We start from the raw sequence: 24,053 nt of genomic DNA, 5'->3' as shown, positions 1-24,053 counted from the left end.
CTGCCCATGCTGCAGTGAAGGTGTGTCCTACAACGTGCCCCATGCTCTCGGCCATGGGCTCACCACCCTGTAGTGCCCTGTTTGTGCTAGGACAAATCCTGGGGATGGGCCAAGGCCCAGGACTTGTGCAGTGTGGAGCTTCTCTGCCCCAAAGTGCAGATGCAGCCACAATATGAGACGTTTTAGAGTGCTGCAAATCTCTGTTCCAAAGCTGCCGACTGCGAGGGTCAGCACTGCCCGGCTCTGGGTTCCTGGGGTGCTGGGGAGAGTAGGAAAGACATTGCTGAAGTGGGAGCGTGCACTGGGATTTCTGGAGGCTTTAGATGTTCTGTATAAACTTCATGTATCTAAGGTACATTGTGGGATTTTGTATCGGGGTCATATTATCTATTATTTATGGGATTATATTATTATGCAGCTAATCCACAGAGAATATTAAGTACATTTCTGTTGCCAAAAGGGGATTCTGTTTTACATCTCACATTAGAGCCTTGTGTTTTATTTCTAGAGTGACAGCCAGTAATGACAACCAAGAAACTTCAGGATTTGCCAGTGCAAAAGAGAACTGATTTGTGCCTGACTCTGTATACAATGTGTTTATGAGATTTCACTACCCAGAAAAATATAACAGGCTGTTTGAAACTTTAAGCTTAGTTGAACACAAAGGACTCAGATTTTCTTTAGAAGTCTGATGCCACTGTTTTTGCAAAGCTCACCAAACACACCAAGCCTCTGTGCTTCTGGACTTTGAAAGGAATTGATTTTATAAAGTGATTTTGCAGCTCCGGACCTGCCTTCTGCAGTTTGACTGAGGTGGGGAGCGGGGGAAGTCTCATTTCAAAAATAAGATACACTTTTTAAATGTTAATTAGGAGTTTACAGTCTTTCTGTAAGTTTCAGTTTGAATGTTATTCTTAAAAATATGTAAATTTTCATGGTGCACAGATGATTCTTTCTGAAATAATTTATTCCTTCCTCATTTGAGCCTATAATTGTATTATGGCTCAACTTTTATCCCCTCTCAATTCAATAGACATTTTTTAATTAAATCAAGAGAAGCAAAATCAGTAGGTAAAATGAATAATTTATAAAGCACACTCTGTGATTTTAAAATCACAGTATACCAAATTATGGATGGATTTGAGGGAGTCTTCTCAAATTCTGACAAGTCGTTTATGCTGAGCCAGGATAACTGAACTATTTTACATATTTCTTTAACCTGGCTGTGAACCCCTATTGAGTAATGTGCATCTTACAAATGGACTGTGCATAACCAAATGCTCCGTGGCAGAGCAGAAGAGAGCACATCACCAGACATAGTTCAACACATCTTGGCAGGACAGCAGAGTTGCTTTGCATGGTTCTGTGGTGTGAGGGATGACGAAGCGACACTCTGGATCTGCCAGGAGACATAAATACATCATTTTGCCATATTCAGTAATTTACAACATAAATTTACATAATTTAATTAAAAGAAAATCCTGAGTATATTCTTAGCAAAAGGAAAGAAACATTGTGCCTGGATCCCAATACAGAAATGAGACAAGAATATTGTCAAGAAGTAGTGCTGCTTTGTCATGTATCTACATCTGTCAGTCCCTGAAATATCGCAACAGAAATAATGTTTTTATATTTATTTTCCCTATACAATCTTATACAATTCTGAGAAAGAAACCTTTAAGATTCTGCTTACAAACATGATGTATAATACTTTACAGTGTAATAATTCTCTTCACTGAAATATTATTTTGCATTTCTTTTATGCCCAAAGCACAGTGCATGCTATAAATACATGTATTTTCTCATTTTCTGAGGGTCTACCTTTTCTATTACTTCTTCCATTGAAATATTCTTAGAAAAAGAAGGTTGCTTTAATATGATATGATATAAGATGACAAAACAAGAAGCAAGGAAGTTTTATGTTATCATTATTGCAAGTTATAGTTCAAGCAGGGTTCAGATAGACAAAGTGGAATTACATCAGTTAGAACCTGAAGAGGACAATCAAACTGCCTTATTTTGCAGAAACTGGAAGGGGATTTCTCATTGTGCCAAGTGGTCAGAATTTGATATGGATGTGCTTGGTAACGAACCACTTGTTTAGTTACTGATCCACTCCCAGCACAAGCCTTGCTACCCCCTTGAGGTCATCTTGGCATGTAATGGCCAGCTCCAAATGTGTTCAGCCTCTGAGCAAGCCTGTTCCCATGACAGGCTGGGTGAGACAGGTTCCTTGAGGCAGTTAAATATATGAGAGGAAAATATTTGGTCCCTGCTATCTTTATGGTTAGATGTTTTCCATTTCCTTCAAGCAACCAAATCAGATAAGTTCCAAAAAAATGTTCATGGTTATGGATTGAGAAAACTAATAAGAAAAAAATAAGCCTTACACATTAACACAACAGTAACAGCCATATATAAAATACTGGCCTTAATATCTCTAGAGTACTTTGTATGATTCCAGAATATTTCTCAATGTCTTCCGCTTCAATTTCAATATATAAAAGTATAATTGAAGACGTGAGTCAAAATGTAGTTTTGCGTCTAGCTTGATAATAATCACTAGCCAGGTAAACTGGACCCAGACATATATTACATGGGCTCTCAATTCCAACTAGGCACAATTTCTACACAGATTTCAACCCTATTGCAAAGGCACCGAGAATACCCTCTGTTCCCACTCCCCTAAGACAAACTTGAAGCATTCAGCATTTAATATTTCATTTGAAGGCGTGAGCACTGGGACAATCACCAGAACACTTTCTGATGACTGCTTCTAAAAGAAGCACACCAGAGGGACAGTAAACAGTAGGTGACTCTTAAGTAGCTTTTAGAGTAATCATATGTTAATTATAAAAGCCTCTATGTTAGACTCTACCTCCTTAATACAATCTTTAAGGCATCTAGAGCCCTAACTATTTATATATACCCATTTCCTCTTGATTATAGAAAGCTGCAGGCAGCCAACCTTTCCATTTGTGTTCCATTACTATTTTAGTGTGCCTAATACATTTAATACATATTTTTCTATTTTATTTGATATTACTGCATCATCTATAGAGAAACTAAACATCAAAGTGGCTAATATAAATACATTATATTTTAAAACAACCCTAAAAAGATTTTGAACGTGGAGACAGATAAAAGTTCAACTTCTTGACCAGTGAATAAACAAAATAATTGTATTTGCTATGATCCTCCAAATAGTATCTGGATTCTATAGAGCTAAATAAACAGGGTAGTAAGAATATTAAAAATTAACTAATTAGAAAATTCACCATCAGAATTAGTTTTCAGTTTCCACAGAGCTAGCTGCTGCACTCACTATGTATGCTCAGAAGTGAACTAGTCAAAAGTAACCTTACCAATACTACTGCACGTACCAGTGAAGTAAGACTACTCAGTGCACATATGGGCAATAAGCTATGTACATTAACAATCTGATTTCTTTCCAACTCCAGTACCTTGCATCCTAGGTCATAGGAGGGATAACAGCCCTTACAATATTTCATCTCCCAGAGAGCTCTATTGACTTTTGGAAGAAGAAAATTTAAAAAAAAAATAAATAAATCTGAAGTCCTTAAAAATGCATATGAAAACAAATATACTGTTGTGGTTAAAAAAGCATTGATATTGAGACTGTGTGATTAAAGACCAGCTGTACTGAAGTACAGATGCTATTTATTTTCTCCTTTCTGAGTATTTGTGTAGAAACTTTCACCATGAGAATCTACAGCATAGATAAACTCGTAGAATTTATCATACTAATGAATCAAATAGTTTGCAGGTACCCACAATTATGAGCTATTAGGACAGAAAAATTATTTCTAACTTGTCATCCTTTATTTATACTATATCATAACAGTTATATGGCCTTTGTGCCAATCTTAATGTTAATACCACAAAAATACATTTAAGATTAGCACTTTATTGGCACATCTAGCAGTTCAACAAATGATGGTATGGAGATAAATTTAACTTTGCTGTAATGCCATTGAAGTAAGGGCTGTATGCTTGTGTGGAAAGAAAATAAATGCCAGCTGTCTGCGCTGACACCGCTGAAGAATCAAAAAAAACACCTCCTTTTTTTTGGTCTGTTAAACTGGGACCTTTCTGAGCACTGAGGTGTGATTCATTGCCTACCGAAACCTCCCCTTTTCTTCTTGTAAACTTCACTGGGCTTTGCATTAAGCTAATTGGTGTTACTATGAAGTTTGGGATTGCCTAAACAACTGCATATAACAAAATAACCTCACTGTATTATTAGCTGGCTTCCATAGTACTGCAGAGCATTGTAGTAACCCAGTGCTCTGAGCAGTAATTATTGGTCAAGTCCAATTCTCTATTCTGGGGTTTTTGCTTTTTTTTTTCCTTCTAGCTGTCAGCTTATCTAAGTCATGGGTGGGTGCTTCAAAGAGATTGATGATGTTGGTGATAATGGAATGCATTGACTTGTGACTTCAATTTGGATCTTATCACTGAAAAAAAGCAAACAAATGGGAATCCAAGTTCTTATTTCAGTGTTTTCCTTCCCCCTTTTGTCTTTTAGATTCATAATGGTGGCTACTCCAAATTTCTTGTCGTCTGCTTTCTCTAGCTGACTCACTTCTTCATGATGATCTTTAAGAAGCACTGAAATGCCTCATAATTTATACTCTAGAACAGTGACTTAATTGAAGATGCATGTATGGTAGAGGTATTCCAGTTTCTGAAGTTTTGGGGCAGACTTCAAACACATCTAAACATGAATAATAAAAGAAGGAACAGAGGATTTTTAATTCATAAGTGGAGGCTTTTCCTGGATGAATAAAACTGGATACCCATAATCAAGAATAAGACAAGAAATACAGTTGAGGCATTTTTCTCCAAATTATACTACTACTGGTTCATACACTAAATTAAATTACCAATCCATTTGACACACGTGGAAAATTTGGCTTTACCTGAGACCCTGGCTACATCTTTAAATTAAGAGACGTGCAAAGGCGAGTTTTTAGAGTCAGGAGAGCAAAATGTTGTGCATGTCTTCTCCCCATAGTTCTGTGAGTCATATCTGCATAGCTTAGTAATCAAAACATGGTTTTATTGTTACGAGCACTTACAAATCCTCTTTGAGTTAATGACAGTTGCGGCCTGGAGAAAAATAATAAAAATGATCTGAATTTTTCTTTGATCTCCAATGCAACCAAGCTTATTTACATCTTTGAACTGAGGGAGAGGAGTGTGGTTAACTTTTTAATATTTTTTCCTGTATTTGTTCTTCACAATTTCCCTTTTGACTACAAGCAGAAGTACAGAACCTCCACAAGAAAAGTATCTTGCTTTTATTTCTGGTCTCACTGAAACCAAGAAGTAATGTAAATCTCATTTCAAAGTCTCATTAAATTGCCATCTGGATTTCCAGACCAAAAAGGTTTGGAAATGTTGAACTAAACTGCAGATAAGCAACCAAATTACTGGATGCTTCTCCAAACTAAATCTCTGAATCTGTTAACTCTCTTTCCAGAATATTTTCTCTACTGATGTGTAAAACACAAAAGTATTTCATTTTCACGTAACTAGTTAAACTTGCAGTGCTGGCAGATCATAAAAAGGGGGGAAAGGGTATATTTATGGAGGGAAAGGGCCTATGCTTTACTGCAGCAGAACATAAAAGTCAAAAGAGCATAAAGAAACCATGGAACTGTTACCTCATGAACACAATTACCAAAGTTTTTTGGAAGCAAGTTATGTCAATATGGGACACTGAAATAATTGGGTCCAGAATGAATAAAGGCATTCATAGATCATAAATGGTGTCTAAACCATAAGGAAAAGTCTACCACTGATCCAAAATGTATGGATTCAGTATGTATGCGATACAGCCTACATACGTTATCTTTCCTTTAGTCATTGTATGGGTTGTTCCTGCAAGGTCACTGCATTTTTCTCTAGCGTTAATTACCTTTTGGGACTGGAGGAAGTGATCCCTGTCCATAAAATACTCTGGGAACCTTGAAAAATGATATATTTTTATTACTCTTCTCATCCTCACGCTCTGCTCTGATGCCTGTAACAAATTTGGCAATAAATATTGCCTTGGGACACAGGATTAGTCCGCAAATGCTTTATAGGCTAGAATGAAAAAGAAAAAAGAAGATGGTTTCATGTTGACATAGTGCACATTCTACAGTACCCTTCTCCAAACTTGTGCCCTTTACTCATTAAACTTGCAGATTTATTCCACAGTAGAGTGAAATCCTGGCCCTTCATTGAAACTAATGGCAATACTCTTGTTGCCTTGAACAAAGCTGTGATTTCACTGTTTCTTTACAAGCACCTATCTCAGTTTGCATATCATAGTCTTCGGGGTATGTAGGTTTCACTGTAGAGTATACTGAACCAAAGTAATATTTTGAGGATTTAAAAAAAAAAAAAAAGGTGGCTTTAAAATAACAAATTTGGTGGACGGAAGTATTATCCAAAAACAACAAGCCCAGACATAAATATATTTATAACCCTGTGGTGTGCCAGAATGATATCTTTGAAGTCCTTCCTTCTTGATGTAAAGATAAAGTGTTAATCACTGAATTTTAAGTCATTCCAGGTTTAAGAGGCAAAAGACCAACCTATAATGTATTTGGAGCAAATTACACTGATAATCAAAATTATTTTCCAATTAGCATATAAAGAGATTCAAATTTAGATTAATGTAACCCATTTCATGTTTTACAGGAAATATTGATGAAGCAGAACGAGAGTGGAAAGCAGGATTCCATCGCTGGAACAATTACATGTCAGACTGGAAAAATCAATTTAATGATTACACTAGCAAGAAGGAGAGATGTGCAGGCTCTAATTAACATGTTTACCTTTTCCGGTATGTCCATATTTCTGTTCATCAGGCAAATATACAGGTAGCTTTCTAACACATCTAGCATTAAATGTTATGCAGTTTAAAAAATGTTATGGATACAATTTTGATTCCCCAGATCTTTCATTTATATTTTACCTCATATCTCAATAAACAATATAAGGCATCTGTACCCTTTGAAGCTTCACTGTGTTAAATAGGACTATAGAGATTAAAGTCTGAAGATTAATGATGTACATATTATTATAAACACTAGCTACTGGAATTCACACTTCAAAGAAACAATGTAATCTGTTATAGAAAAATGGATTTTTTTTTTAATAGAAATAGCAGTGTTTTACAGTATTGCCATGGAAAACACAATTGGTTTTGATGTTTAACTGCAATGCCGCTGCACTTAAACCTTGCTTCAGACATAATTTAATTGACATAAGCATAAAGAGATAATAACTTTGCTGGACACACCAAATGGTATTTGTTTGTTAGACCTAAAATTTTAAGACTGCCATTAAAGCCCGAATCATTGCTGCTTTATGGCCTAATCTGTAGGACAAAGCCATAATAGAGTATTCAAACTATGTAGCGAAGGCCTAAATCATCGGCACTCTGTGTGCAAACGCAATGGTGAAACAAGCCAGAAAACTGACGGCTCTGCTTCTGCTATCCTAATTTTTCAAGGAGTAAAGACCTACAGATTCACAAAGTAATGAATTCACAGATTTCCCTGCTCAGACACCCACTGTCTTCAGCTGGTAAAAGTCTCTGCTACAGAGGTAAACTCCAATTAGGACATATTTTGTCCACTGAGTTGGCTCCCAGTCAAGAGACAGCCCCACATTTACTGGAACATGACAAGGTTTTATACCTGCAGAAGAGCGTTGATCTTCATGTCGGCAGGTTCATCAGAAACCAGTCATGAAATCCCTGCTCAGCCAGCCAGCTCTCAGCATGAGAGCAGGACCTGGCCGCAAAGTCCTTGCTCCTCTTGGGGAAGGCTGGGGAGGGTATCGCTGCAGAGGGACATTGTGACCTTGGTGGGAAGGACCCAGCTCTTTGACATGGTCAAGTGAGCCCCAGTTGCCATGCAAGTAGGCATCTCCTGGATCCCTTTCTACCTACTCCAGCCAAACCGGTTAGAAGCTTCTAAAAAAACCCTTGCATAATTCTTCCTACTTTTCATCTGGATGAGGTTGGAAGTTGTATGCCTGAATAACACCTTAATTAGCTGCTTTTCACTGGCCCAACTGGGAAAATAAATGCCAAAAATTTGATAAACATAAGGAGTTTATAAAAGCAACAACTCATCTCATAAATAAATTATCCTGAAGCTTTCTGTAAATGTAATAGCATTTCAGTGCATTTATTTTCTGTTCTAGTGATTATAAGCTCTTGTGAAATTCCTTCTCAAATTGAGCAGACTGAAGAGATCTAGATAATGAACAGAGAGTGTTCTTTTTCTGGCAGTTTGACCACACAGGATCCCTACACTGAAAGGATTTATTTTTGCAGAAATGCCAAATTCTACAACAGAATATGGCTTATCATCTTTTCAGTTATTTCTAAGAGAATACAATTATTTTGTGACTAAATTATGGAAAACCAGTTTTTAGCATAGTATTTCCAAAGAGAACAATCAAACCTATGCAATCAAAAAAACTGGTCATTTTTGAGCAAGCTGAGTAAAACTTGAGATTATCTGTGATTAAAAAGCCCTCTTTATGCAGCATTTCATGTTTATACCACAAATAATTAGCTGATTAAATACATTAGCATAGTTACTACTATTAATAGTTGCATGGAGAGCTGTGTCAATCTACAGTGTATTGGGTAGTTGTTGGATATTTCTCATCCAGCTGATGAGCTACTGAAAAAAAAAACACAGAAGGATGAACTTTCTGTCCGTCACTGAGCCAGTTCTGTCACTCCCCATCTTATTTATGTGTTGTGCTTCACAGACATGTTGGGTGCTGCTCTGCCACAGTGAGCCTTGACAGCACTAGCAACACCTAAGCAAGTTTAAAAGCAGCGTTTATCTCTTTTGATATCTTCTTCTTAGCTATATTTCACTCTGTATCTGTCTAATCAGCCTAATCAATGGGAAAAAAAAAATCTGAGCTAATTAAAATGAACAAATAACCTTTGGGAAGGGCAGGTTGCAAAGCAGTTTATAAAATATTTTGCTGGGAAGGTGTCCTTTGTCTGTATGTGCTGTGAGCTGGGCTGGATAAGGTCTAATACCCTTTCCACCATATGCATACTATGCCTGTGATGTTCTTAAGAAGGAATAAGGATGAAGGGAAGAGGAAAGAAGAGCAGAATAGAATAGAGGTTAAACCACTTTTTGAAGTGTGTTTTTACTTATTTTCTTGGTGTGAATAAATTGCTAGACTTGAATTTTTTCACATGCTGGGAAATAATATCTCCATTTATCATTCATATGAAATCAATATATCACGTAGTCATATATTCATATCCCACACTTATGCAAAAGTAGGAATGCCTTAAGTACTTGGATATAAGTGGCTAAGGTAATGAAGAGTGAAAAAAGACCAGTCCACATTGTGGGTAGTTTCAAACTAAAGATCAAACAAACTTATGTTGGAAATCGTTTGAGGATCCTGTGCCACTGCTTAAAATGATGATTGCATGTTAGAGGGATATCTCACCCAGACCTCTCTGAAGATGTAATGTTGTTAATTAAAGTTTTCTTTTGGCTCAAAAGAGGCAAGAAACCGAGGTTTCTGTGTGAAACCAGAGGAAATATATTGATTCTTTCTTATCATTCTTGATATTTGAAGCAAGAATTCTGAATTTAGTCCCAGAGTTGCTGAAAGATTATAATAAAATGAACTGCAGTGCCAACAAAAATGTTGGCATTAAACCAATTGTCATTAGGTTTATAAGCTAACAGCACACTGATTAGATTACAGACATTTCATATATATTTTAGAGACAGTCATAAGAGGACTGAAGTCAGAAATTTCCCAGCAAAACTCTGTTTAATTAAACCCACCAATTTTTGCATTTTAATTGTTTTGTCTAAAGGAATTTGGGTTAGATAAGCTTTCAGTAAAGTTAAGCGTTATTTGAGTAAAATCCCATCTGTGCTCCTGCTGGAGTATCGAAAACTGAAGGAGTTGGGATGTTCAGGTTACCTCATCTAGGTGTAGGGCTGATCTGCAGAGCTGGACGTGCCAAGGTTGAAGCTTTCTGGCTTTGAATAGGGGCCCTCAGACCCCAAATGTTGTCTCTAGCAGAACTAAGACCCTCCCAAGGTTTCCAGGCTTCTTTCCAATTACGGATTTTACACTCATATCTCGTTTTTTTGGGATGGGCGTTCAGCCTTGCTGTCCTAAGCCCTGCCCATCGCTCTAGGTTTATCATACTGATAAAACCAAATTTCTATTTAAGTGGAAGCCTGGATTCATGGCCCTCTTTGGTCACTAGCGACTCAGGGTATTTATAGAGCAGAGATTACTGCTCTATAAACAGAGATACATGCACAGAATTTAGATCTTCATGAACAGACAACTCAGATATATCTGTTGATAGCAAGGAGCAGAGGCAAATCTCTATCAGCTCATAGCTGGAAAGGTATCTTTGCAACCTAAGGAATATGAGTCCTTTTTTTTAATTATTATTTTAAATAGTGTTGGAGAGAAAGTTATGTTAGATTACGAAAAACTGATGGAACTGTCAGAAAAAATGTATTTGTATTTCGTGATGTACAAGCTTAATATGACCTCTGTAGGCCTCTCTAATGTTCCCGTCACAACAGATCATCAGCACGTGATTTGGGCCATTGTCATATGCAGGGATCATATAGATTAAACTGAATGTAACATTAACAGTGGAGAGATATATACTTGTCTCTGTCAACATCATCACATTGTCTTCTCAGGCTTGATTATGGTTCATGCATTTCTACTGGCTCAGCACCAGTTCTGCAACATCAGCAGCAGCTATTCAGAGGAACATAATAAACATCACCGTACTTCAGTTACACCTGCAGCCTGGCCAGCTAGCAAAGAGCAGCCTGCGCTGCCACTGCCAAATGCCAGCCTGTCCACACAGGGCTCTTGCTCTTCTTTCCCCTCCAGTTGGGGGAGGGGAAAAAAAAAAAAAAAGAAAAAAACAGGAAGGAAAAAAAAACCCATAAAAACCCCACACAAGCACTTCCGTCCCAGAACGATCAACAATTGAAGGGCTTAATACTGTACACAGAGGTACTAAGTATCCCAATGTCTCTGTTCCGATAACTCCAGCCAAAAAAAGCTCCCACTGAATTGCAAAATAGGTTTAGGAATTTGACAGTGATTCAGAATATGGGGTGAGGAATGAGACCGACAGGTTTGGCTCAGGCTTGGGGGCTGCTATGGAAAGCGCTAGGGCCAGCTGACTACTTTCTCACTGTCTTTTCTCTTCCAGTCCATGGAACTAAGGGCATTTGCCAAAACCTCTGACTGCTCTTGGCTAGCCAGCGAGTCTAAAACCAAGCACCTGTGTAACAGATATGTGCAGCTGTATATGTTTACCACGGCTGATCCATCTGTAGTACATGCCACATGCCTGTTGTTTTACTCTGGGTGGACTGGGAGCAAGAATCCATTAGGAAAAAAAAAGTTCCTGGCTGGATGACAAGTATTTCTCTCTTTCTCATTGCTCTGTTTTTATCTGTCCTCATCTGTCTAAGGGTCTTGATGGTTTTTTTTTTGCTAGGTGATTGCTACTGAATGAGGGTGAAAAAACTTATTTTTTTAAAAAAAAAAACACTTTAGCAAAATAGAAAATTTTAGACTATTTGAATACTGTATCTTTGGGATCTACAAGAGGTATTTGGAAACTGTGTGTGCACGGTTAATAATTAATAACCTTGACTCAGTTCTGTGAGCTGAGAGGACCATTGTTTTAAAATCAAGTGTGTCTTAGAGAATATGCATCCATACACACACACATAAATAGAAATATAGGTTCATCACCAATTGCCTCTCAGCAGTATGTTTCCAACCTTTGCAAGCAACGTGGAGACAGAAGCTTAAATGTTATTGGTTTTGTATACTTTCACTGAAAGTCTTTACTGAAGAATAAAATGATCACAGGACTTTTTGATATATATCAACACCTCAGCCAAGTTAATCATTCACAGTCAAAAGTTCAAAAGCTTTTAATCTGATTTCATTTGGTTTAGGACCAAATTTTATGAACAAACATAATTAGCCATTTTGAAATGCTTCATAAGACAAGATAATTCCTTCCTGACCCCTGCTGAAATCTTGAAGCATGAGTACTGATTATCTTGTTTTAGCACGTAAACCTTCCAGCACTTTGTTGATAAACTAGATTAGTTGCACCCATAAAAACTTTAACTCATAGACTTAATGACTACAAAGCAGTGATGTGAATCTACAATTAGCGCAGGTGTGAATTTTTGAGAGGCTTTTAATTGGATTGCAGGTGAGATTAAATAAGGCTTCTAGGCATGTTGCAAGCAGAAGTGCTGGGCTGGGAGGTGAGGGGGAGGTTCAGGGGCATAATGAGTGCAGTTATTTTGAGGAGAATTAGGAGGAAAAATGAAGCTTAATTCCAGCACACAGTCTGTTACACAAGTGAAAGATGAAAAAGTTTCTTTCCTGATAACAGCACAGCAGCTGGAGGACACTTGCAGAGGCAGTGGGGGGGTCTGCCTTTTGGGATTTACTGAATCTGGTCATTACATATATCACCATTTTTTTAAAAATACTTTCATTCTTGTCATGGACCTGGAGATAGCCAGGAAATTATTGTTGTTTCAAAACTGAAAAGTATCTAGTCCCTCCAAATCCACGTACTTGCCTGGAAAAGAACACCAACTTCTGATCTTTTCAATTCTGCTCCATTTTAATATATGCCATGGCTGCAGTAGCTAAGGTTTTACCCACTATTAATAGAACAATGTACAAATGGTGTGGGTGGTTCTCGCAGTTTGGGAGCGCTGTGGTTAATTTCTTTAATTTATAAAGTATTCTTAAGTCCTCAGTTATACTGAGCAGTGGTAAAAGTGTGTAGGCAGAAAGCAGTTATCTCCACACTTCTCAATCTTCCAAATTAAATTCACTCTTGCAGCATGTCTAATCACTTTGGGGTACCTCATCATCCTCTCTCTATTACAGGGTACGGAGCACCATTTCTTACAAGATAGATACATTTCAACTGAGTTTTAAAATTGATCTTATTTTATTATCTCGTATGTGAGACAATTAGGGTATTAACCCAGAAAAAGCAGCAAGAGATGTGACTGATCATTTATCAAGAATTGTTTAGAAAATAATTCACAGGGACCTTATTTAGGACAGTGAGAACCAGCTGGAATTACACATCCAAAGTGATACTTCTGAAATATTGAACTTTTCCCACTCACTAACTACAGAGCTACGAATTTTGTAGATACTGCTAGCTGAAGTTACATCAGACATTAAATAACGTTAATCATGCCTCATTCTTCCTGACTTAAAGCAAATATATTTAACTTTTTAACTAGGAGTTAGAATTGCAGAAAAATATTGCTTTGTTATCTTTCAACGTTGTTTTTTTTTTTTGTCTAGACATTCATCCCATTTCATGTTTTGTTTTCAGTGCTACAGTGATTTGGGTAGTTATAGTTTTCCCCACCTCTGCTCTCTAAAAGAGCTTGATCTTGTAGCTCTCACTGCAGGTGTAATTCTGGTTCAGGAATGATTATTACAAACCAAAACTGCAAGTATATATTTAGGTACACATGGTTGCCTCCATTCAATAAGACTTTTATATTGCATCTCCCTTTGGGAAAGACTTCAGCACTCCTAGTTTTAGACCACTGGGTGACTTTCAGTTAATCAAAGTTTTGTCATTGCCTTCAGCAGAAGCACAGGAGCTCCTTTGACTGACATTTTCAATCTTCTCTATCACTTAGTAATCTAGGAGGTGTTTACTAGTTAAGAAAAAAATTCCACACCTCAGAACATACTTTTTTTTTCTTCTTTTAATGATGAGCTAAATGGGAAAATGGACAAACTGTATTTATGTACTCCTCTTTGTAGAGGAAAATCCATTAGATGCTAACTAAAAGTGCCACTAACTCATTTACTTTACGTTTTACGTGTTTCCATTATTTTGCTAAAGAATGGACTCCGAAAAATGGAAGCAGAAATCAAAATTATCCTCTGGTAACCCCTGTCAAAACTGGCAGTGCGCCTTCAGCTCACCTGAGGGTCCTCTGCTCCCCCATCAAGGCTCTCAACAGATTAGTTTAATTGTATCATAAGTCTGATCCACTGTAGCAGTTCCCATCCGTATCCACACTCAGATAGTGTACGTATTATTAAAAATATTAAGGTCAGTATATCCAAGAACTCCTTTCTAGAGAGGGGCATTGACAACCAATCACCACAGGAGCTCCCAAGCCTGTGACTATCCCCTGTGGGTCCCGAACCACAAAGAGGGATCTTAGTCAAAACTCAGCCTACAGGTCTCTACTCTTACTCCAAGAAACAGCTGGATTGGGTCTGAGCAATGCAATTTGACAGCACTTCAGAGCAAGGAAAACAATAAAGAAAACTTGCTTGAATTTTCTTTCCTATCCTTGGGCTCAAAAATGCCAGATTAATGACTTTAGCTACCTCAAACTGTGGTAAGGCAGCAATGGTACGAGGTTTTTTACAGTGCTTTGTACTGAAGTCAGTAAGTATAGAGTAGAAACAGGGTCTTACCTGTTCTTTCCACCTAGTTAACCTCTGGCTAACTGTGTCCCATGGTATCGGCCACAGCAGGACCCAGTGTCTATAGCTCAGTGGGCTGATGAAAAGAGAACTGAAATCTCCACTTAGGCAGAGGTCTCGCCCTTTTGGAGAGACAGTACTTCAGGGGACAATTGGAAACCCCTGGATCCCCATTAGCTTTTCACTCATTCAGTCTAGCCTCGTTACTGGTGAGGCAGGTGTGCTGCAGCATGAAAATAGAAGGTCTTCTGTTGGCAGACTTTTGAGCCCTTTTGAATAACAGAGGGAATAAAACTCACTCAGAGCAACGGAGAGGATTTACAGAGGCTTTAGCCCAGGATGTCACCCACTCCAAACTAAACTGAGTTGATACAAGAACAAGCCTTATGCCAAATCTCTGAAAATCACACTCTGTTATTCCTATATGCAAAGGAAGCTTCCTCGACCACATAACCAGCTGCTGCAGCCTGAATTCCTTCTATTTCCCTTTGGTATTACAGTTACAAACTCCTAAAAACTAGGTTACTGGTAGTGCACTGGGGCTCCACAATGAATTCATGGCATTTGACATTTATAACTCCACATTTATAAAAATAGACCAGTCCATTAAAATTCTTGTTAATAATGGTTCTAGCAAAGCATACATTGCCCAAAGCAATACAATTATTGGTCAATAATTCCTCTTTAGCTGTCTGTATTAGTACCACTTTATTTCAACATTTGGCTTCTTACTCTTTGATCTGCTAATTATCTTTTTACCCTCTGATCCTCTTTGCAATTCCTTGGCAATTTGATCCATTAATTACAGTGCCCATATTCCCTATTTTCTGTAGAATGTGCATTTTTTCTGACCCTCTTCACCTTTCTTCATACAAATACACGCCCTCTTTCTGTAGGGTATATCTACTTCTGTAAATATATATAGATAGAAAATTCTATAATTAAAAGTATATTTACACTTTCTTGCAATCCTTTGGACTTCATGAAAATGTCTTAATAGTTTGTCATTGACTTAAATTTTGATAGAAATGGGCACTCGTGTCTGGTAAATTCTTTGGCACTCCATCTTCAATTACCATAAACTCTTAGATTTTTTTCAAATGTTAGTAAAAGTTGGTTGCATTTCCATCCCGGATACTCTATTAAAAACACAGTTTCTGCTATGTTTTGGATATATGTTATAAATTTTTTTTTCTGATATAAGGCTTTTCTCACTTTATAAGCACAACTCATGAATTACTGAATTTTCTGCATTGCCAATTTCCTAGTTCCTTCTAAGACAGATGTAGACTTTCAGTGCAACCTAAATATGTTTTAGAGCGGTAGAATTTTAGGAAGATAAACTCAGGCTGTTAACTTGTACAGTGCAGAAACGATGGTGCTATGGGAAGTGGGCATTTCTGAGACTGGGAAGCAAAAGTTTGGCAGTTGGTACGCAGCCTCAGTGTTTGAAAGCCGGATTTCATTCATTTACCATGATCAGGATATCGTATAAGAATTAAAACAGTCACTTATTATACCAGCTATATCCTCCGACTGCTGGCTGACCCAGGCCCACTATTCCCATTGGGACGTGCCATGGGTCAGTCTGAACTGAACTGAGAAGCTGCTCATTCACATACACCTTGTTCAGTGCAGTGCTGTGGTTTTACAGTGAAGTTGCTTCTCTTTCCCCCCACTTAAATTATCCCTTTTGCAAACCTTGCAGATAAAAGCATGCAAGCTCCGAATGGATGGCAGTGGTTCTTCTCCTGCTTCACCCAAGAAAGAAACCAAGGGCAAGCTGGGTCTCTTCAAAGTTTGAGCAAAAGAAGGACACGCTCATTTAAACCTCCTGTGCCCCGGTTTGCCTGTTGGTGTTGCGGGAATTCATCCATTAATATTTACCTACCTTTTTAGCCTCAGAATGAGCAGATCTGGTTCAGTACCTAGGGCTTGGGAAATCTCAATCGATAAAGCACAGCAAAACACAGACTCTACAACTCTAAGTTTTGTTCAGTCTCTATGTGACAGTTGCAAATGCTCACTTAGTCCTTTGGCCACAGTTACCATTTAAAGTAATGATTTTGTGGTGTGTCCACTCAAATGAACTCAACAACTTCTCATTCCAGAGAAGCCTCTGCAGAGTTGCCAAATAGCTATCAATAATGCAACATTTTTCTTTTTGACCTCGTTTCTGCTTTAAAAATGATTGATTGAACACCTCTTTTCTTGTACAAATAAACTTTGCAACTTTTAATATAGAGGATTCATTTTAGCTTCTCCAGTGTAAAAAAAAATCTCATTTCTGTGCATCCAATTCTTTTCAATCCGATTACCCTTAGAAACTATGGGCATTGCAAGGGCAAAACACATGTTACAGAGTAGAACTCTCTTCTTCTACAATCCAAAGAAAAATCTCCTAAGAAATAACGTTTTTCTTTTACAATTTCAAAACAAAAGTGTGCTTATTGAATACAGTCTTGTCTAATCATATTGACTTATTCTTCCTTTTTTTTTCCCTTTTAGACCTACCTGATAATGTACAAGTTGCCATTTTTCACATTAGTTCTTAAATAGCTCACACTTCCTTGCATCGCAAGGCACTTAACAGCTTTTCAGTAATCTGATTGTTCAATTGTCTGAATATTCCTTGACATAGAAAAGTGAAGTACAAGACCAGCTTGAAATATCTTGAAATACAGTAGGCCATTTCACTGTAATTGAAGCAAGTAATGGAGAATTTGTAAAATAAAATGTAAAGAAATGAATTGTGGTTTGCAATAAATACGTGTAGTGCTCCAAGGGTATTTCTGTTTGAATTATGGAACTTCTCATTCGTTGTTTGGGAATCAGGACTTATCTGCTTGACTTCACTTTATAGTCCCCTAGCCAGGTATCTTAGCTGCTTCTGAGACATACTATAATTCAATGCTATATGGAGAAGCTCAGTTCGTTGATTCATTGTAGATCTCAGATTTGCCAAACATAACCAGAAGGGTGGTCAGAACTGCTGACAATGTAGTTTTTCTTCACTGCCACATGCATTATGAAGGAAAACTTTTTGCTGCTTCCTTTGATTGAACTCGGTCTCATCAAGTATTCCAACCAGAGAAGCAACATTGCCAACAACCAGATTAAACAGCTACTGAACTTCAGACCTGGGTTTGTGGCTAACCTGAAATGTACAATAATAAAAGAATAAACTCATTAATCGAGAAAGTCTTGACAGGACAAGAGGAAATGTGCAAAAACTGAAACATAAGAACATCAGAAAACCCTTTTTTCCTGTGAGGGTGACCTAGCACTGGAACCAGTTGCTCAGGGAGGTTGTGGAGTCTCTATCCTCGGATGTATCCAAAAGCCATCTGGACACAGTCCTCAGCAACTGGCTCTAGGTGGCCATGCTTGAGCAGGGGGGGTGGACCAGATGATCTCCAGAGGTTCCTCCCACCCTCAATTCTTTGCTTCTATGAAACATGTCCATTAGTTCAGTACCTCAACATGAAGCATATCAGACCTGAAACGTGAGGATGCCAAGTGCCTTTGAGGCCACACTAGAATGAATATGTCTTGCCAAGATCTGTAAAAAAAAAAGGCAGAAGTCATATTAGATTAGGTTCCCCATATCCAATGGGGTTCCCAAACTACGTAGCACCCCAAATATCATAACATTTTGATCAATTTTTTCAATGTCTTTGCTCTCTTATCAAGCTTCTCATCTCATTCTTCTTTGCTCTCCTATTTCTATAATAAGAAATAAACATACCTTTGCCTGGCCAATTTCTTTGAACTGAAAAATAAACCTGTAACTTGGGGCATACTTGGAAATGTTTACAGATGCTCAGTAACCCCGTGAAGACTCTCATGTCCCTTTGAATTTAATGGAAGTTGACACTGGATTCAATGAAGTGAGAATTTCTCTCTCAATTTCACTAACACTTTCTCTGGATTTATTATGCCTGTGATTTCACACAGTCTCTGTAAATAGTGTTATAATACAGCCACCAACTCAGCCATAGTATTTCAATTGAGAAGTTAGAGACCAAAGTCTTTTGCCATTAGCTGCCTCCACTTCACATCTGTGATGGATAATCTGGATTCAACGTTCTTGAGATCTGTCTTTTATTACTAATTGCTTTCATTTATTTTCTAACAGCTTCTATAATTAGAAAGGGTGAATCCCCCTCCTTTAGGGAAATATCTATAATATACTATAAGACAAGATTAGCTGCTGCACAAGGTCTTTATAAACCAGAGAGATCTCAGCAGCTTCAGCTTGCTCCTGCAGGGCCCGTGTTAGGACCGGCGGCATGGTACCAAACTTCATCGTGGGATGATACATCCCCTCCTCCATATTTCTTCCCTTCTCTTGAATAGTGACATGTGGCACCACAAAGTCCAATGTGTTCACTGGCGATTCTATGGAGGTTACCTGCTTTGCAATGGCTTCAGTGCTGTGAGGAATACTTAGACGGTAAATCACTGTTGTGTAACTGTAGACTTAAGAATATGGATTTTTTTCTTCTTCTTTTTTTATCTTTGTGCGTGTGTAAGTAAATTGCCATCAACAAGATTACTGCAATCCTAGATTGTATGTAATCTAGGAAAAGACTTTTCAGACTTTAAGTCCCCCTAGTTCCTTCATAACCAGCCTTGCAGGTCTGGCAGGGTAAGGTTTTAGCTTGTTATCCTTCTAATCCTATTGCAGTGCTTGCTGCCCTTGATGGTTTTCAAGCAAGCAGGTGCCTGGAAGGAAATGAAGTCAGATATCTGGTTACGGTCTCTGCTGTGCTCTGAGGAGTGACGAGAAGAGTTATGCTGGGGTAGATGCAAGCGGGAAACGGAAGGGAATAGCAGAAATGCCATTGCCCTGGGTCACGTACCAGAGCGAAGCTACTCTGGAAGAAACATCTTCTCCCCAGCCTGGCACAGTGACAGACCTGTCCCTCGGCCAGCAAACAAGCCGAGGGTTCGGAGGAAGGCAAAGGTGCTGTGCTGGCAGGGAGCAAAATCTCGTCTCTGCTTCGAGGTCTCAAGAGAGGGGAGCTAATGTAAGAGCTGATGTCTCCTGGCCTCTGCCAGGAAAATTGGATGGCCCTTGCTAAACTGTTTTTCTGGTTTTAGTTTCAACAAGCTGCATCTATGCAGCAAAGCCCTATTAAAAACAACTGATTTATGTTGGTGCTTAAAGCTACCCACAAAAATAAGTGCTTTGCTGAAAAAGGATGGACTTAAGCTGAAGCACTTTGCTGCGTAAAGTTCTGAGTCAATATTTTAACTGGGCTGTGTAATTTCCCATCGTTTAATGTGAGGCACCTCCTTGTGCCTTCAGTTCAGAATGGTCTTATACATATCATCGGGAAGGCTGTGCTCATCCTACGCCTCACTACATCTTATTATGAAATTATAATGCCACTTTATAACCTTGCTGGAGGGAGAGTTTCAAGCTAATGCAAGAAAGCTGGCCTCCCATACTGATGAACAAATATTTTAAAGAAGATATCTCTGAATATCCATCCAGTACCTCAATGCAGCCAGCCTCGGTGGATTTCTGTTGTTTATCTTAAGAGAGCTACAGTTTATATGTTTAACTATTACCACCCAGTTCCAAAGTCTGCTTGGAACTTTAGAAACTTATTTCTTGCAGTTTTACGTTATATGGCAATTGTCATGTTGCCTAATCATGTTGTTTACACGTTTCAAACCTGAAATTATATAAGATAATGAACTGTAGAGCAATCTCTGGGAAATATTTTGCATGTTTGCTTCTGATAAAAATCTGCAAGAAATACAGACCCACTCCTAGTCAAAAAGCATTAAAATATAAAATTAAAGAGTCAGTGCTTTTTAAAAGCCTGATCTGATCTGAGCTCTTCAAAGCAGGAGAACTTCACCAGTTCAATAAACAGTCAGACATTCCCTCTGAGCCTGAGAAAACCTACTGACGTCTGCAGGGAACTATGTTGCTGTAAGAATATTGTACCTACTCCATCACTGCTAGCATTGCATATACAGTCCTAGAGCCAGCCTGAAAATGTTCAGGCAAGATATTACCAGCCTCTTTGACAATAACCACTTGTCTCATGTAAAATATCCACACAGACTATAAAATAATGTTATTTGTACAAGGAAGAGTTTATGTGTAACAAATGCAGAAAAGAGAACTCTGCTAATTAAATTCCCTGCAGAATTGTTCTGCTTACCTGTGCTGTGTATTAGAAGGAACTTAGCTAGAACAGTCACCATGTGATCCATGTTATTTGCTCTGTAACTGCTCTCTGGGTATGTAGAATTTATGAAAGACTTTAGATTTTGCTTAGAATTTTGCTAAGAAATCTCTGTTATTTTAAAGGATGAGCATGATGACAATATCAGGATTTGACTTTGCAGCGATAGTTCGAAACGTGCTCTCCCGAGCAAGTGAAGATGAGCAAATGGGCTCGTAAAATGCAGAAACATCCTTGGAGTTTGTATAGCTCCGACCCTCATGCCATGCTTCCTCTTACTTAAGCAATAGGAAACACCACAGAAGACGAGGAGAAGAAATATTCTCTGAGAAAAGACCGCTAGTGCTGCTGATGTGTGTAGCTGGGTAACAGCCCGGCACGTTTTCCAGGGCGCTTGCCTTGTGTGGACGCAGAGCTGAGGGGCGGCTCTCCTCTCTGTCACCCACTGACCCCAGTAACTTGAGCAGTTCCATGTTTTCTTAAAGTCCTTTCAAGTGGAGATCAGTTACCTCCACACCTCATTTCTGGAGTGTTTTCTGCTCCCTCCACGTGCCGGTGGGAAGCAGCTGCAGCATTCCTGCTCCACTCCGGCTCTCCCGGGGACTCCTTCAGTGCCCTCCCTCCATCCCAGTATGTTTTAGAAGGGACACCGAGAGACAGGAATGGCACGTCTCAAAATGCAGGAGGAAATCTGGGGATCCTGAGGTTCCTCTTTGAACTGTCACACCATCCCCACTGACACTCCCCGTACTTAAGTCTGACCCAGGAGAGAGGAGAAGAAGAAATAAAAATATTATTTATCATGCCTGCAGGGAAGGGTACTATAGCTTGAATACAGCAGGTTCGGGCCAGCCCAAGCCTCCTGAATATTAAAAACAGAGAGAACAGCAAGCTGAACAAGTGCTTTATTTATGTTGTAAGTTGGGCTTTTCTGTTAATTTTCCCTTTCTCTCACTCAGGCCCCAGCTTACTTGACCTGTGTCACACAGCACATTTTCTGATAGAAACACCACAGATAATCCACTTGCCAGCAGCAGCCTCGGTTATCTGGGTCTGTTTGGGAACAGAAATGTACTGTCGGTATCTGAAAAAAAAGGTCTGCTTAATGTCAGGGAGTATGCCAAATTATGTCATGAGAAAAGGAGAAAAGCTCTTGATATTATTTTCTTTTTGAATAAGCCAAAGCAGGAGAGATAAAAAGCTGTTTATCAAAGACATATAGAGAAATAAAATTTTGCTAGCCACTAGGATGCATCAGTATGTGCAGAACAGGTAGATTGTTCTCAGAATTTTTAATTTAGTTGTTTGTTCTGTGGTCTACGGTTATCACCAGCCCTGCATCACTCCTGTCGACTGCAACAGGACCATAAACAGTTCGGGACCAAGAGCCGGAGCCTCTCTTTTCAACTTTGTGCTATGTGCAAAATTGTTTTAAGAGGGTAAATATTTACCAAGCTGCAGAGAGAGGATAACAGAAGCAAGGAGGGCTTTGCCTTTCAGACAATGCATCAAATTGAACTCTTCATAACATTTTCCAGATGGGCAGAAACTTCACAAATTATCCATGTGCGTTCTGGGCCCAATTCCCCTGATGAATTCCTCTTTCTATGCATCCTGATAGATTTGTTTCTGTCTTCCTTCACACACTTCAATTTCTGTAACATTTTTACACTATATATAAGATATCCATATTCTGCAAAGGGATAGCTAGATCAAGAAAAGAATTAGATTATTCTCTTTGCTCATCAAAACAAACAGAAACAGCATTTCTCTTTTTTTGCTTGTGAACCGACAATGCGTGATAGAAACAGAAATGCAGCAAATATATTCGTTTGTCTCTTAAAGCTAGATATGGTTCTTATGAAAACTTCTCAGTGCCTTCTAGCTGGTGGAACAGTTTGGTCTAAAATATATTAGAGAGACTTGTAACTATTAAAAGGAAAAAAGAAAAAGCAACAGCAGCAATAAAAATGCTGACAATAGCAAAGTGTCTTAGTCCACTGAGATTTGGCAATAATCAATACCTGATGCCCTCTCTAAAAATACTTTGGCTTTTGGCAGCTTTAAAAATTTATTTCCCGTAGGTGTAGATTGTTTAAGGATTAGGCAAGTTGAAAAACTCAGAGAAACTTTGAGAAATTACTGAAAGAACAATAAATATTTAAATCTCAGGAATTCACAGACCACTTCCAGCTGGGCAGGAGCAGACAATGTTCCCGATCTGCAATAGCATAGAAAATCAATAGGATGGAGGCCATGGTTATTCCTGCTGCAGATGTAATTCTGGTTGCTTTATCTTCAAGCAAGAAGCAAAGTTTATTGCAAACACTATGGACCTTCCTTTTCCACAGCTATATGAATAAGGAGTGTCTCCACTGAGACCCAGAAAATTATCTCAGTTAGTGGAAAATCAACTCCTGTTTTTGCAGAAATGAGGTGTCTAGATTGTATGTGTTAGACTTCAGTAACTCTATTGAAGCACAACACTGCAACATCTTTTTTTTTCTTCATGTTTGGCACAAAGGGTCAGAGAGCATCATCATAGGTGTCTGATGACCTCTATTAGGAAAAACTAACTAGCAAGAGAAATCAAACAGTACTAGTTTTAATTCCTTACTATAATTTAATCATTGGTTATAAAACAGGGATTTTTGAAGCATTTAGACTAATGTATCAATTCTGGTACAAAACTTCTCTTCATCCTTTTGAGCCTCAACATAATCTTCACTTTTGGAGCACCAAAATCTTTTCCTCACGATATTCTTCCCATGGTTCTTCATTTCAGTCTTCCAGCCTGGACCAGAAATAGAAATTACCAACTACCACGACATGAACTGTCATCAGAACACTCCCAGCATCTAAAATCAAATTGTACACCCCCGGATGGAGCACCAGTTGAAGTCCAAGTCTGAGTCCTAGCCAACTTGGGGCTCATTTTCTTTAGAAACAGTATCCCCAAATTACCATGGCCATTCATGCCTATATTTGATTAACTATAGACATGATGTCACCCTGCCACTTTAACCATCTCATATGAAACATATCCTTTGGCTCATGGAACCATCAAACCTTTGGGATCTTTTTTCCTTTTAAGAATATTTAATGATTATTTTTAGGAGTTCCCCCTACACCCGTAAAGAGCTCCCTTGTAGATGTGAAGAGAAGACTGATTTTGCAGGAGAGTTGCAAAGTGCGTATGAGAATGTTGTGCTACACAGCCTCAGCAGGGCTTCAGGTGAGCTCAGGAATTGCCCAAAA

At 38.5% G+C, this 24,053-nt stretch overlaps 1 protein-coding gene across 3 annotated transcripts in view; it reads left to right on the top strand.

Annotated features, from left to right (window-relative positions):
• BCHE (butyrylcholinesterase) overlaps positions 1-23,643 on the top strand; it is a 49,811-nt gene extending 26,168 nt beyond the window's left edge. Inside the window, exons 4-5 of one of the 3 annotated variants that reach the window (XM_068406636.1) lie at positions 6,715-6,859; positions 23,581-23,643. In XM_068406636.1, the coding sequence (XP_068262737.1) occupies positions 6,715-6,842 (128 nt within the window). In that variant the 3' untranslated portion in view covers positions 6,843-6,859; positions 23,581-23,643. Of the gene's footprint in view, positions 1-6,714; positions 7,014-16,294; positions 17,367-23,580 lie in introns of those variants that run through there. The other 2 variants (XM_068406635.1, XM_068406634.1) reach the window with 2 other exon arrangements.
• The last annotated feature ends 410 nt before the right edge of the window (positions 23,644-24,053 follow it).

The sequence above is a fragment of the Nyctibius grandis genome, chromosome 8 (genome assembly GCF_013368605.1).
Source record: "Nyctibius grandis isolate bNycGra1 chromosome 8, bNycGra1.pri, whole genome shotgun sequence".
Taxonomy (NCBI): domain Eukaryota; kingdom Metazoa; phylum Chordata; class Aves; order Nyctibiiformes; family Nyctibiidae; genus Nyctibius; species Nyctibius grandis.
The sequence above is the reverse complement of the archived record's forward strand: the minus strand, read 5'-3'. Positions and strand labels throughout refer to the sequence as shown.